Below are 14,885 nucleotides of genomic sequence, written 5' to 3'. Positions count from 1 at the left end.
CTTTTTAATCTTGCAGGCAATTGCAGGACTTTTTCTCAGTAGATATTGGAATAGTTGTTTTTCTTTTTAATAGCATTTCTGCCCTTTTGTGTGTGTGTGTTACATTCGTACAAATCCATAATTTGACAAAGGTTTCCAGTAGGTAGATTTGTGGTGTTAGTTTTGTAGGGACAAATGGTCTGGTGGAATTAACATCTACTGCTACTACTGGATGAGATTTAGGGTAAAGCACAAAAGCCAAAGATGCAGAAGGAACTGTCTCGAGGAATTTCCGAACTGCCTGGATGAAAGAGCCCCTGAAGTAGGGGGCAGAAATCCTTGCCATAGCTCAGGCAGCCTCAACATTTGAGCATCCCCAGAGACTTCCTTGGGGTACTTATTTTGGTACCTTGTGTGATCCAGACCCTTTTAGCCTCTTCTGGCCCCAGGAGGCAATACCTACTTGATAGTTTAGGATTCAAATAAAATGAGGGGAAACTGAGTGATGTATGCTGTTTATGGGATAAATTAATTGTTTAGGATCAGTATCTATTATTTACACAAAGGCCTTTTTAAAAATCATAGTTTAAATAGTAAGAATTTATTCAGTGCTTACTATAAGTCTATTTTGCCCTTTTGTCCCCAATTACCTTGAGTTACAAAAGATTACAAATATCTTCCTCAGCCTCTTTGGCTTTCCTGACCTTTCCTTTTGCCCACCGGGAGAGCTTTGTCACTGAATGTGTGCTGGTGATAACGTTTTTAGTCTAGGAAGGAAAATGCTGCTAAACGGATGAGTATAAACATCCTGAGAGTTAAATGCAATAGCAGTTATTTTAATGAAAAGCATCAAAATGTGACTGAATGGCCCAGTAGTGGATGGGAAGTGTTCTTATTTTCATTTTGAGTGTGTTATATTTGTCTATCTAGATGTACATGCATATATGCACACTTTGTATCTTATTTTTTTTTCCAGACTCGTGAACAACTGCAAGCTGATCTCTTCAGGTGCCAGGCAAAAATTGAGGACCTGGAGAAAGCTCTAATAGAGAAAGGGCAGGTAACAGGCTCTCTTAATGTCCTCTGCCACATCATTTTCTCCCTTGCATGCAGTGGTGCCCTTGCTATCTTCATTGCTTGCTGGTGTGTTAGTGTGACTGATGGAGCTTAGTTACTACTGCAGCCATGGATTGCTCAAATAAAGGAATATATTAGGTTACGTAGGGAAAAAAAAAAGCCATTAAAGATTAATGTTCTAACACATAATACACTAGAGCATAATATGCTAATCACACATATGTGTTTTCTAAATACCACTCCCATTGTAATTAATTCCAGGCATTTCTCCTATTTTGTTTGTCTTTGCTATAAATTTCAACAAGATTAATACCCTACATTTCCCCTGGAGAATGTTTTTGGTACCAAGCCTAGAAAAATTGGAGGGGGTGAGGGGAACTTCCATACCCACTTTCAGCTAGAGAAATGAACTGCTGAATGTGCCTGGTTACTGGGAATCACGTGCAGTGCTACCCAGTGTTGCCCTCTGGAGCTCAAATTCTCTGAGGACTCAGCTGCTTTTCAATTTCCATGCTGTCACACAGAGTAAAATCAGGCCTTATGCATCAGTATAGCTGGTAAATGCTTAATAAAAATGTGGCCACTCATACATATTTAATAATATCTAGGATCTTCAGGAAGACTGCTGAAAGTGCATTTAAAAGATGTTCAGTTGCATAGTAACAAGAACATGCTCAGAAAATTGGGAGCTGTTTTATATTTTCTTTGCTGTTTGACATAACTCAAACACTGCAGCTAGCATATGGTAATAAAATAAGGTATATCTGTCTATAGATATAAATTAGAAAGACTAATGATCCTGAAACACCAAATAAATTAAATTATAGGAGTAATACCAGATCAATGATATTACTATTTTTATGGTTTGTTCTTTGTGTGATAAACTTGCTGTAAGATTCTGTATGGGTACAAAGTCTTCTGGACTTCATTCAAATTGAGGGTTTTGTTTTATGCTAGCTTCCACACAGATTTCAATTTGCTTAGTAAATTATTTGTAAATAAAATATTACTAGAAGTGGATATCTATGTTATCTTAGAATATATGTTGATATAGGCAATTGCTGTGCAGTTGAACATATTAGCAAAATAATTGACTGAAAGCATATAAAATGTGAATACTATGTAGATGAACAAGTGACCATGTATACACATATAAGAACTTGTTAAGATTTTAGTTTCCAGATGGTATGTCAAAGGTATCCTTGGAAATTAGATTTTAATTAGTTATTACTTTATGAGATTCTTAATCACATTTACCACCTTGTATCTCTTAGTAATCCTGAGAAGATAAACAGAGATGTGGCAGGGAACAATATAATTGTTTTTAAGGAGCTAGTTTGTACCCTGAGCCTTGGTCTTCCATGAAAATGGTGAAGGTGTCTGCGTGATAGCTCTAGCCCCCACTCATTTCCCCTATCCTCTTAGTACTTCCATTCAACAAAATAAATGGTTGTGATAATAAACTGACTTCTTTGTGCACTATGTGATTTATTTTTTAATTGCTATTTATTCTCTGCCATTTCAGTGGTGGTGGTGATGATTTAATAATGTTTGTGAAATGTTTATTCAGGGAGACAGTCCCAGAAATAATTCAAAGAAGGAAACAATGAGCCAAACAATTCTAATGCATTATCCCAGCATTTTTATTCACATTTTACAGCAAGGCAACATGAAGCAGCGAAAATCTTTACAGTTTCTTGAAGTCAAGCTCAGCAGGAGATTAGAATCTCACTCTTAAAAGACCATTTAAAGTCTGGCTCCTAAAATTAATGTCCAATTTCAAAATAAATGTCAGTGGCTCTCATTAATATCAGCTCTGTCAGAATTCCCCTAAATATAAAATAAGGTTAAGAATCAATTTTTGCAAGCTGTTTTATAGTTCCTGCATGATGAGCATTATATCAAGAAATTGTTATAAAATATGATAAAAGATAAATTTCTGAATATTTACATACAGTATTCCAGATAGATCTTTGGAAAGCCTCAGCAGTGTCTGTGAGATGCTAGACATATAAATATAATTCCACTGAATTGAGGAATTAGAAAGTTGACTTTCAGCCAAATTTGTCAGGAAAGGCATGAAAGGCAAATTAAGTCAATCTTTTTCCACTGGTGTGAACTGCAGTAGTTGAACCTGTGGTTCTACTATAACAATTGGACATGTCTCTTATGAGCAGGCATTGCAAAGTCCATGATGAGTCTTTACATTTAGTAAGATGCTAATTAATTTTGTTAAACCTAGATATTGTAATTTATTGTCATTGTTTCTGTGGTTTATTTCAAAAACTCCTGACAAATGTAATGTCGAAGTACTCAGTACATTATTTTTAATATTTTAATTTTATTCATAAGCCTGAAGAACTTGTTTGCTAGATGGAAGTTGAAATGCACTTCCCCATTCCTCTATGTGAATAGGAAAAGATGAAAGAAGAGTATCATGAGTATCATATGATAACGACAGTGGACAGTCAGTCAAAATTCCAACTTTGAACTTCTCAAAAAATGCTAAATAGAGTAAATATTAAAATGTTTTGGATTTTTTATTTTTGTTTGAGATTTGAAAGCCAATTAAGGGATTTTGATATCCAAATTTCATTAATTTCTGATAGGATATCAGTAGGCTGACATCCATTGCTGACAAAGAAAGCAAAATACTCTTCTGAAAACATTTGGATTTCAATATTTTTTTCTTCTAGTTTATCTATAAAATCATTTGGTCTAGTTATCTCATGTAACTGTTTTATACTATCTTAATAAACTTCTTAAAGCAAAATAAGTTTCTCTACAGACAAAAGAGAGTGACTTTTGGTAACACAATCCTTTAAATCTGATTGTCCAGCTATAGCTAACACTGAGTTTTCGTAAATTTGATCTTTAGGGAGATACTACAGGGATATGAGAGAGCTTATGAAACCATGGAAAGAGCTAAAAGCAAAAATCAGCTTTGCAGGAAGTGATCAAATGACAACACAGAGTTTTCAACTGGAATTGAATAAAATCTCATTTCAATTGGAATTCAAAAATCACTTTCCTTCCCCCATGGTCTTGAATTCCAAATCCACACCAAATGTGTGGACCAACTTGTCCTTTGAGCAGAGGGCAATAAAGTGCATATCACTGAGGCCCGTTCTCACTCCCTTTTGGTAATTGTTTCTTACCTTACCTCACAGAAAATCGAGTTATGTAGGTCAAGATGTGATGATGTGAAAAGTAGTGAACTCTTTGCACTGAAAAAAAATAGTTTGGAATAGTTATTAAGCTAACTTGAATAAACAAATGTTACAAAAGTGAAATAAAATATCATGGATGAACATTGTTATATTAACTTTTCTATACAACTGCTGTATGTACACATATTAAATTAGCGTACAGAATTAGGAATATGAGGCATTATTGCAGGGAAATAAATAACTTTTATTTTCTCCTTGGTTTCAAAGACTGTTTATCGTTGAAATATTTATGATGACTTTGATATGTGACACTTTTAATACTTGAATATGCAGTGATGTCTAAAATCTTCTAGTTGTTAGTTGGTGGTGGTAGTTCTTTGACAAAATATACAGAACTGAATACTTTTCAATCCTCTCCTCCTCCGGTAGGATTCGAAATGGGTAGAAGAAAAGCAACTGCTTATCAGAACAAATCAGGAGTTGCTAGAGAAGGTATGTATTCCGAGTCTGGGGAATCTTTTCACAATTGTGGCCCTTTATGACAAAAGGAATTGCAAGAAGAAATGGATGTGCTAAGTACTGGACCACCAATACCAGTTTCTGTCCAGAAACATAAGTTCTGATAGTCTCTGATTAAGTACAAATTTGCCTTTGTACTATTGGGCAGGGGGAACTGCTTTTTACTATGGCATTGTGTAATGTATAGCCCACTGTGGGACCCAAGCTAGCTGTTGTTTCTGCCAAAAAGCAATTTAAAATCCTTTACTGCAAAAACTTGGTATTTCGCCCATTACACAAAGCTAAATATTGTGAGGACCACTTCAGTTGACAAAATTGCCTATTCATTTCACCCTTCCATTTTTACAAAACTTTTACATCACATTAAGTAATTACTGATTGTTTTTTAAGACTATAAAGTCATTTATTGGCTGAGATGTTTGGTGATTTCACAGAGCTAAGTATGATTATTTTTCATTGAGGCTGGTGGGAGAGTTTGCAAGTACTCAGGATGTCATAGAGCTATGTTTGTTATTATTAGTAATTATTAATAATATATTTAATTGCTATTAGCTATTAATTCCATATTAATACAGGAGAAATAAAATAACCAAACAAAAATCCATGGCTTAAAACTATCTACAGCTTTACTTACTTTATTAGACATGTGCACAGGTTTTATAACACTAGAACAGCATGCCAAGTGCTACATATCTGTTTATTGTCATATAAATAAAGATCTCCCGGTTAACCTCATCGGTAGAGGAAAGCTGGCATAACAAAGAGCTGGTTTTGAACTTTTGTGTAGTCATTCTTAACTGAAAAGTTAAAAAGTAGAATTGAAGTTATAATGTTGCTTCATTTACCGCAAAAAGCGAATGCAGGGATATGGAACTGGCATCCTTTTGCAAGAATGCAGCAGACCCTAGGAAAGAAACATTACTTTTTGCTTTGTTCATTTTGTACTGAGCAAAATAGTTGCATATTGCACTGATGGCTCTGAGTTTGTTGTTTGGTTTTCAACAAGGTAGTTAGTCCCCTAAAACGAAAGGAGATGAAACTTCCTCAACAATCTGGAAGCAGTGGTGTACAGATTTGTCAGCACAGTGACACTTCTATGAACGTGTGCAATTTTAAGTTATTAAGAATAAATAAATAAGGAAGGGAGGGCAAGGATAAATGAAGAAAGTCGAACCAAATGTTGTTCTTGTCTAGTTTTGTTCATCTGATTTTTAAAAGAAAAATTATATTGCTTACTCTGTTTAAATGCATTCATATCTGTCTTCATACTGACTTCCAGATGATTATTCTAAGAAGTCATTGCCCATTTTCTGTTTAGCCAGTTTGCCAACTTGTGAAGCAAAAGTTATCTTCTGATAAATTCTATTTTTTTCCCCAAGGCAAGGTGAAATATCTGATAATAAACTGAAATAAATAGCAGCTTTCCTTAAAGCTCTGCCCCTAAACTCAATAGAAGGTATTTTTCATTGCTAACTGGCTGTTGTGACATTGCATTTGTCCCACAGATTTACAAAATGGAACAAGAAGAGAATCAGCTGAAGAACGAGATGCAGGATGCAAAAGACCAGAATGAGCTGTTAGAATTCAGAGTGCTAGAGCTTGAAGTAAGAGATTCTCTCTGTTGCAAACTCTCAAATGGAGCAGAAATTATGTTTGAACCCAAGCTGAAATTCCTGTAACGTTTACTGATGTTTCACACATGTTTAAGGGAAATCTATTAGCTGTCTATTTTTTAAATATTGTATTTTGGCATAATGAAATTGATACCACTGCCTTAATATGTTTTGGAGAGAGTGCTCACTAATGTTTATGAAGATGTAATATAGCTAATATATATTGCAAGTAGTTTGTTTTTCATCTAATAAAATATTTTGTTTTGCAATATTTTGCCTTTTTTATTTGTTTCATTTCCATAACTTCTTCTTCCCTGCATGTAAAATCACTCTTGGTATGCATAATACAGCCTTGGTTGGCATTGTTTCAATTAACACTTCTCATGTCTTGCATGCAGTGAAATCTAGAGGTCTGACACATCCATCACATCAACATATAATTGTTTTTAATTACATTGATTTAAGATTGACAGCATTAATATGAAATGCTCCAGAAAATACTCAATTTAATAGCAGTTTCTGCTATTCTTATCTGAAATCCATTTTCTGATGGTCTAAAATGGTAATGGATTGAAAATAACTTGGCCTACAACAAAAGAGAAAAATCCCTCTGAGAACTTAGAAGTTAAACTGATGAGGCACAAATATAGCTTGGGCAAGTGAAAGAAATGTGTTGCCCATAAGCTTATTTTATCAAATTCTGTCATTTGAGTAAGTGAATGAATTTATTTGTGAATAAGAATAAGAACATGTACCATAACAAGTGAAGTAGAAAGCAAAGGTCCTCTTTCTACATGGAGCCTGGGTAGAATCCAGCAACACTAAAAAACTTCTGCGTGACACAGTGTTGTGTTCTTGGTTTGCCTGGTATCGTATGGTTCAGGCTAAAAGATTACCAGTATTCTTAACACCACTTAGCATAAACTCCACAAAATCTCTAAATATCTCCCCTCCATAATTTTCATCATCCAGCACATTTCACCAAAACACTTGGCATGTGTAACTCTTATGGAAAGGTGAAGATGTCATGTCATCCTGTTATGTGGGCCTTCTGCTTTTTGTCTTTCACATTTCCTAATCTGTTTCTTTTTTTATTATTTATTTTATCAACCATATGTTTTGATGTCATAACACATCATAGTCAAAGTTATGGATTTGGGTTATTAAAATTTCAGTAGACATTCAGGAAATTAAGGAAGAATTTTAATATATATTATTTATGATTTATTAAGCAACTGTAGAGTAAAATACTGAATAATTTAGCAGTCAACCTAGCATCTGCTTCCAAAAACATAAGTATTCTTAGAAGTAAAACTGGATGGATTTTCTTTCTTTTTTTTTTTTTTTTAAAAAAAGTTCAAAACGTCCACCAATTCCGCTCTTTTTTTTTTTTTTTTTTTTAAGGACCTGTTTTAGAGAACAACGATGGTTCTATTTTAATGTGATTCCACTAAAAGAATTTTTTCTGCTTTGGTAGGCAATCGTAAAAACATAAATGTGACTGACAGTGTGAATGCATTAGTAAATTGTACAAGTTTCTAATAAATATGGAAGCATTCTTGTTCAGAACAGTTAAATTTTTTTTCAGATGAAAATTAGGTTGGAGTAATAAAGTAATCTGTGTATCCTTTAATAGAGACAAATGTAGGTGTTTTTAATAGAAAATGATTTTTTTCATCTAATATAGCCACTGAATTTGGACAAGAATTAGGCTTCTTGCTTTGTATTAGGTAGGTCATCACTTAAGTCTCTTTTAAAATGAGATTGTTCATGGGAATACCATTTAAGAGAGATACTATGAAGGGGAAAAAAAAAGAAGGAATTTTTAATTTTTATAGTTTCAGATTAGTTTTAGGCTAGTTAACAAACACCAGTTACCCTGTACCTCATTTTGCACCTCATTTTCTGGCTTAGAAAACGAGACAGTAAGTGGATGGACTTAAGCCCTAAGCTATTTGCTCTTTCCCTGTGCTGCCAGAAACTGAAGCTCTTGTTTGCCCTCTTGCTAGATGGAGAGGAAATCTTCATTTGCTCACTTGTGTTCCCAAGTGCCTTAGTTTTCAGAGCCTCCTATCCAGTCATTTTGATGAGCACAATGAAATTTAATTTATGCAGTATCTCTCACCTTTTTTTTTTTTTTTTTTTTTACAGTATTCTTGGCTAGATTTTAGGAATACTGTAGTTTTAGATATAGGCCTTTTTTTTTTTTTTTTTTTTTTTTTTTTTTTTTTTTTACTTTTGACACAAAGAATACTGTACATCTTGGGTAATGCTGCCTTTCAAACATATTTCTAAATCCTGTGCTGTGCAATGAATAGGACTGGGGATTTCACATACTATAATATAAAGTTTAAGTGTAGAAAAATGAACAGGGAATAAATTCAAAGCTTCAATTTTAATAAGAAAGTAGTAATACCATTTTATTGTGGAGAGTGCATATTCTGGACCAAAAATATTATTTGATGGAGTATGAAATTTCTCTTGTGGCAGGAAAGAAAGAAATAGTTAAATAAGATTCTATTTCACAATAAAATGTTGTGAAGAAATTGCTAGAACTCTAGCCAGTTGCTTGGCCAAAATACAAAGATTCTGGGACCTGGAGGTGTCAGTTAAATCTGCAGAAGCTGCTTGTGCACAGAGTTAGTTGTGGAAGCCAGAATCATTTTTGTGCTTAACTACACCCCAAGTCCTTAAAGCATGCTTTTTTGTTCTAAAAGTATGAGATTTGTAAGAGAGGGAAATACATATTTATATGTAATCACCTGTATTGTTTTCAAACAAAATCTTTTCTCAGGAGAGAGAACGAAGGTCGCCAGCATTTAATCTTCATATAACCACCTTTCCTGAAAGCCATGGGAGTGCGCTGCAACTCTTCTGCCAGCAAGAAGGAATAAAGGTATATGTGGAGCCTTGGAGGTTAGGAGCTTTTTTTGGAATGACCAATAGCCAAGTGAACTCAGTGCCATTTTTACTATTTTTCTGCAGGTAGGAAAAAGGCTGAAAAATAAACACACCGAGAAAAGACACATGTAATGAGGGAAAGAGTTGCATAAGAGTACAGTCTGGTAGTCTCTCCAAGAGTTCATCCAATGCCAGTCAAGACTGGGTATTCAAGATAAGAAGCATTCAGTCTATGGCACTTCAGGTTTAAAAAAAAAAAAAAAAAAAAAAAAAAAGGCAGAGGTGGTTGAAGTGAGCACTGCCTTGCTTGTTCAAAAGTTTTCACCTAACTTTAGAAATATGACAGCCACCCATTATCAACTTGATCCTTACTTTATACGCTTTAGCAAAGCACCTGGGTGTTCTGTTTGTTGGCTTAATGCGCTTACCTTTGCCTTGGCCCCAGCCTTGAGGCATGAGAGGCCTGATGCAAACCCCAGTCACATAGGTGAGACCGACCCGTCATTTTAGATCAAGCACAAGATAAACATGAGCATCTCACTTGTTTTCCCTCCGTTATGAGTTAAAAAAAGGGTCGACCTTTTCAGTTCCGTACTGCCAGCCCATTCCAGGCAGTATGGAAGGATTCACACGCTGCTTTGCTTTATGACTGAATTCAGACTCACTTCAGCTGTGTATCGGGTCAGGATAACTTCTATGATTAACTGAAGTGGAATATAGAGCATTTTGTATTATGCTCTATAATGTTTGCTAGTAATTTGCTTCTGTTTGTCTTTACAAGCTCCATTTTAAAGGGCGTCTTTCATTTCAAGGCCTGAATAAGCACAGTACTATTGCTAATGGAAACAGGCTGAGCTTACAGGCAGTATATTGTTGAGTATTATAAAAATTAAAAATAAGTAATTAGAACCCATTCCCACCTGCAGATATGATTGGAAAGTCATTTCCCAAAGCAACACCAAGGGTCATCCATTAACGTATTACCTTTCAAGTGGAGTCTCCAAGGGATGTCAGATTTGCTTTTTAACTTGCTTGTTATTCTCATTTGCATGTTGGCTGCAGCAGATAGAGCTTCCCAGGATCTGGAACTGCTTTCCTCCCTCCCTCTCCCCTTCCTAAGGGAAATAGAGATATTTTGAATCTGTCTTTCAGTTTATTTCCCTGGAAGCAGTAACAGTAACTCCTCACCTGGGTATTCTGAAATTTAACTGTGGCTAGGGCTGGCTTCTGTATCTTTTGAGAGCCTTTGAAAATGGATAGGCATTGGTAGCAAATGAAATATAACAATGCAAAATCTTACCTGGTTTTGAAATGTTCTTTATAATTCATGAGGTAAATAAATTAACTAAAATTAATATTTCTGGCTTAATAGGTTAAATGCCTTGTGTTGCTGACTGAATTCCATATTGCATTAGTGTAACTAATTAGTTAAAGGAAATTTCCTTTCACTGTTGTCACTGATGGTTAAAAACAGTATTTTTGTGTTTAATACTAATCAAACATAGGCATATTTTAAGATCACATGGTTCTGAAATTAGTATTATGTACTCTGTAAGTAACATTTGGAAACACTGCTCAAGTCTTTGAGGAAAGGAGGAAGAGAGCAAGGTAATTTGCCAAAATGGACCAACTTGAACACAACGTGCTATTCTGGTTTTGGAGCCACAAGTGACTAATTTGTAAAGAATAGTGGTTAATTTTCACTTACATTTGTTTACGTTCCTTGCCATAATGTAATTTATAAAGATAGATAATTTAGCTTTAAAAATATGAGAGAAAGGTCATGGTCACTACCATATAATGCTTTTGGACCGTGTTTAGATGCAAACCTCCATGTTACGTACTGTGAGTAATGAAATAGTGGCCCAAGGCAGCCTTGTGAGTTGTTGGCTCTTCTAAGGAATGCAGAGGGTGTCACCATTTAACAAATCTGCTTTTTTCAGATATGGCTTTTTTAGCTCCTTGCTGTTTGGGACCTTAAAGCCTGTGTCAGTTAATGTTCTTGGACTGCTTACTAGCACTGAAGTAAGGCCTGGTCTTTGCCTGTGCTGTTAAGACTTCCTATTGTCCACAACAGGGTGGCTGCAAGCAAGCTGTCAGTGACCATAATCCCGGGTCCCTATGACCCTGAGGACTGTACTTGGGAAGAGTTTGGAAGTGTCTTACTAGCCCAGGCTAAACACTTCCACACACCACTCTAATGACTTTTTAACTTAGAAAATACTGTTCTGATGCCTCGGAATGTGCCCTGGGACTGTTCAATTTAAAATACAGGCAGTCTGTGGATTTATTCCTCCCTTCTTGTTGTATGAGAGGAGGGTTTCTCTCAGAGAGGGTATAACTGGGCCTTGAAAAGGCGCAATCTTTCTGCTCACAAGGTCGTGAGCTGATAGAGTTTGGAGGTCAGCACATCATGCACCTTTCCTACTGCCACTGGTTGATTTGGATCTCTACTGTTAAGCTTAAAAGAAGAAAGGAAAAATAAAAGGGACCTTCTTAGCAAATATTTTGTGCTTCAGCTCGTGGTGTTTGTGCCATCAAACTCTACAACACTGCTCCAAACAGTAAGAAACCTGTCCTTTTAGATTTTTCATTCGCTACAGCAGCAGGTTGGTAGATGCTAACATTGCTGTCTTCATACTCTGGTGTCCAGGTTGCTTGCAATAACCAACAGTGTCATCCAGCTTTGGCTCTCAAAGTACTGATAGCACTTTTGCAATTACAATGCAAAACTAATGTTTAACTGATATATATTTCAAGACTTTTTGCATGCATAAGGGAATAAAGGATACATAAAATGTAGTGTGTAAAACTATCTCATCTTCTTTACATATATATAAAAAAACAAAACAAAATGAGTGTTAAACATCTTTTGCAGGATGTGAATATATCTGAACTTATGAAGAAGCTAGATATTCTTGGAGATAATGGGGTAACAATTTTTAAATTTCAAATATCACTCTAACATTGTGGTTATATTTTAAGCAGATTTTGTTCTCATACCATTGAATGCTCAAAGTTATTTTTGTATGCCTCCCTTTTCCTGAACAATATCAATGGTTAGATACTGCCTCTACAAACATAGAAGTTTTCAGCTAAACTGATGTTAGTAAAAAGTATTTGTTTAAGATAGGATTTGATCTTGGCTCAGTGACACTTCAGTAGGCATAGGAATAAGAAATAAAACAGCTTAGGGGAGAAAAACAAAGACAGTCCAAATTTTTCCTGATTTTTTTTTTTCTCTTAGAAAGTGACAATAGTGAAGGATGCCCCTACCCCCTGGTACCCCATGGATTTACTGGGAGAGAGGGCAAAGATAAATAGTTGCCTTTATTTCCTTCACTGTTAAAAGTCACCAGATGTAGCATAAACTCTTGGTCATGTGGTTGGAGCACATCAATTTATAGGTAGCTTTATACTAGTTCTAAGCTTCAGATTTATTTTTCATGCTGCAAGATCTGTGGAGATTTCTACAGTAATTGCTATTTCTTTGCTTTATATTGATTAAGTCTAGCTCTGGACAGCCTTCTAGGTACCAGTGGGAGACTTGTTTACTGCAGGGCTATAGTCCAGTGAAATGGATTTTGTTTTCTGTCCAGAAAAGAAAAAAAAAAAACCAAAATCCCTCACAGAACCTTACTAAATTACAACTCCTTGCGAAGGCATTGTGGGAGTGGTGTACTGAACTAGAGTAGAGACGAAGTACTCTTATTTTAGCTTTTTCTCTTTTCAGTTATGGGATCCTTTCTGGTCTTGTTTATAAAATGCTAATTGTTACAGCATGTTACTTTGATGCTTTTTGTTATATCTGATTTACTTTGATGCTTTTAAAGTTCTTTTAAAGTACTGTTAAAATTTGTAATGTGTTTTGAAGAATGGATTTCCAATCCAATGTAAAATGCAACTGCAACTTTTTATATTTTAGAATTTGAGAAACGAAGAACAGGTTGCAATAATCCAAGCTGGGACTGTACTTTCTCTCTGTGAAAAGGTAGAATTCAGTAAAGGCTTTTTTTTTTTTTTTTTGGCCTAAAGACTGACTACGTCTTCTAAGATAACTCATGACTTTGCTAGGAAAGCGTGTATTTTTCTGTTAAGTTCATCCGGATTGGAGCATGTATTCATCCTCACTTACATGGCATTGCTGGGAATGTGATGTCTTTAGACACAATCAATCATTTAAAATAAATTTCCATTTAAAAATAAAAACTTATTTTGGAGATATTCCTGTAGAACAAAGTAATAGGAAGCTACTGAATCAAAAAAATCACACTCAGTATTTATTTAGGTCAAACCTATTTTATTCAGCCGTTGAAACTGATCTTTTGGAAATCAAGCTGCCAGGCAAATAAAGTTTCTGGGTATTGTTGGCATAATTCCTCCAGCTCATTTTCAATGCTACCACTGATTATGAATCATAAATACATGCTTTTCTCTTCTCTGCCTCTCAATCTCAAAAAGGCTTCCAGGCACAGGAAGGTCAGAATCAGCGTTTGGATTTATATATTATTTGTCCCTTCAAAAATATAGACATCCAATTTTTGCAAATATCCATTCATTTGAAAATGCTAAGGCTGACTGTGAGGATTTCCCATTTCTATTGATTCCAAGGGTTCAGAGCGCTCACTGTCTTGCAGAATCCTTTTTCAGCAGTGAGGCTTTCATTAGGAATAGCTTCAGTCTATCACCTTCAAAATGATGAAAAAAATTTTACGATGAGAGCATAATTCTCTGGGGAATAAGATGTTCATGTTCACTTCTTTCAACTGAATATTCAAAGCTAAACTTCCTAAGCAGATAAAATAAATTTCTATGTTTATCCATCAGTCTCTTCAATAGAGGAAAGCCAGGATGATTTCACATTTGGCATATTCTGTAACCTCATGTTCGACAATTTTATTCCTAAATCTTTGGGGGAAAAAATGAGTATATGTCATGAATTCTTTTGGGTCTGAACATTGATGAACTTGACAAAACCCTGAATTAAAAAAGTTGTTGTGTAACACTTACCAGAAGAATTAATGTGAATAGCCACAGTCTAGTATTAGAAGGCCTTAATAATGGTAAAGCACTGTAGAAAGCAATAATTACTTATTAATAAGTGGCAAAGATCCAGCTGATTTAGATCCAATTGAGTTGACTGTCCCTAGGAAAAGAAGCGGTAGTAAAAACTATACTCTGTGTAAACTAGTCATGTGCCTTTGTTGTAGGCCAACAAAAAGATAAAAGAACTCAGACAAGAGCTATGCCATCCATCCTGATAAATTTAAATGCAGAACATTGATATACCTGGTCACAGTTAGCAATCAATTAAGCAAGAACCTTCAATCCATGCTCTTAGCTTTTACAATATATGGTTTTACATTCGGAATGCAATGACCATTCTTCTCATTCTGATTGCTGTGGTTATCTCCAGAACAGTGAGGAATTCATGGTAGCATCTGCATGAACTTCCTGACTGCACATTTTATTATTCTATCTACTTTGCTGGTATTCTAGAAGTGAGCTGCTTCTCAGGAAAGGCACAGTAAATTGTGCAAAATAAAGGCACTTTTCTACCTTGTTTTTTGATTAAATTGCTTCCTGCAAGAATGGAGGGCCTCTGCCCTGAAATTATATGATGCTT

General features: G+C 35.2%; 1 protein-coding gene across 1 annotated transcript in view; it reads left to right on the top strand.

Annotated features, from left to right (window-relative positions):
• JAKMIP1 (janus kinase and microtubule interacting protein 1) overlaps positions 1–14,885 on the top strand; it is a 76,149-nt gene that overhangs the window by 42,646 nt on the left and 18,618 nt on the right. The window contains exons 11-16 of the mRNA XM_088540001.1: positions 956–1,039; positions 4,656–4,718; positions 6,251–6,349; positions 9,153–9,254; positions 12,138–12,191; positions 13,185–13,250. Of these exons, the coding sequence (XP_088396127.1) occupies positions 956–1,039; positions 4,656–4,718; positions 6,251–6,349; positions 9,153–9,254; positions 12,138–12,191; positions 13,185–13,250 (468 nt within the window). The remainder of the gene's footprint in view (positions 1–955; positions 1,040–4,655; positions 4,719–6,250; positions 6,350–9,152; positions 9,255–12,137; positions 12,192–13,184; positions 13,251–14,885) is intronic.

This window comes from Tinamus guttatus, unplaced genomic scaffold (genome assembly GCF_059628265.1).
Source record: "Tinamus guttatus ecotype Peru unplaced genomic scaffold, ASM5962826v1 Tinamus_guttatus_pri_ptg000052l, whole genome shotgun sequence".
Lineage (NCBI taxonomy): Eukaryota > Metazoa > Chordata > Aves > Tinamiformes > Tinamidae > Tinamus > Tinamus guttatus.
The sequence above is the reverse complement of the archived record's forward strand: the minus strand, read 5'-3'. Positions and strand labels throughout refer to the sequence as shown.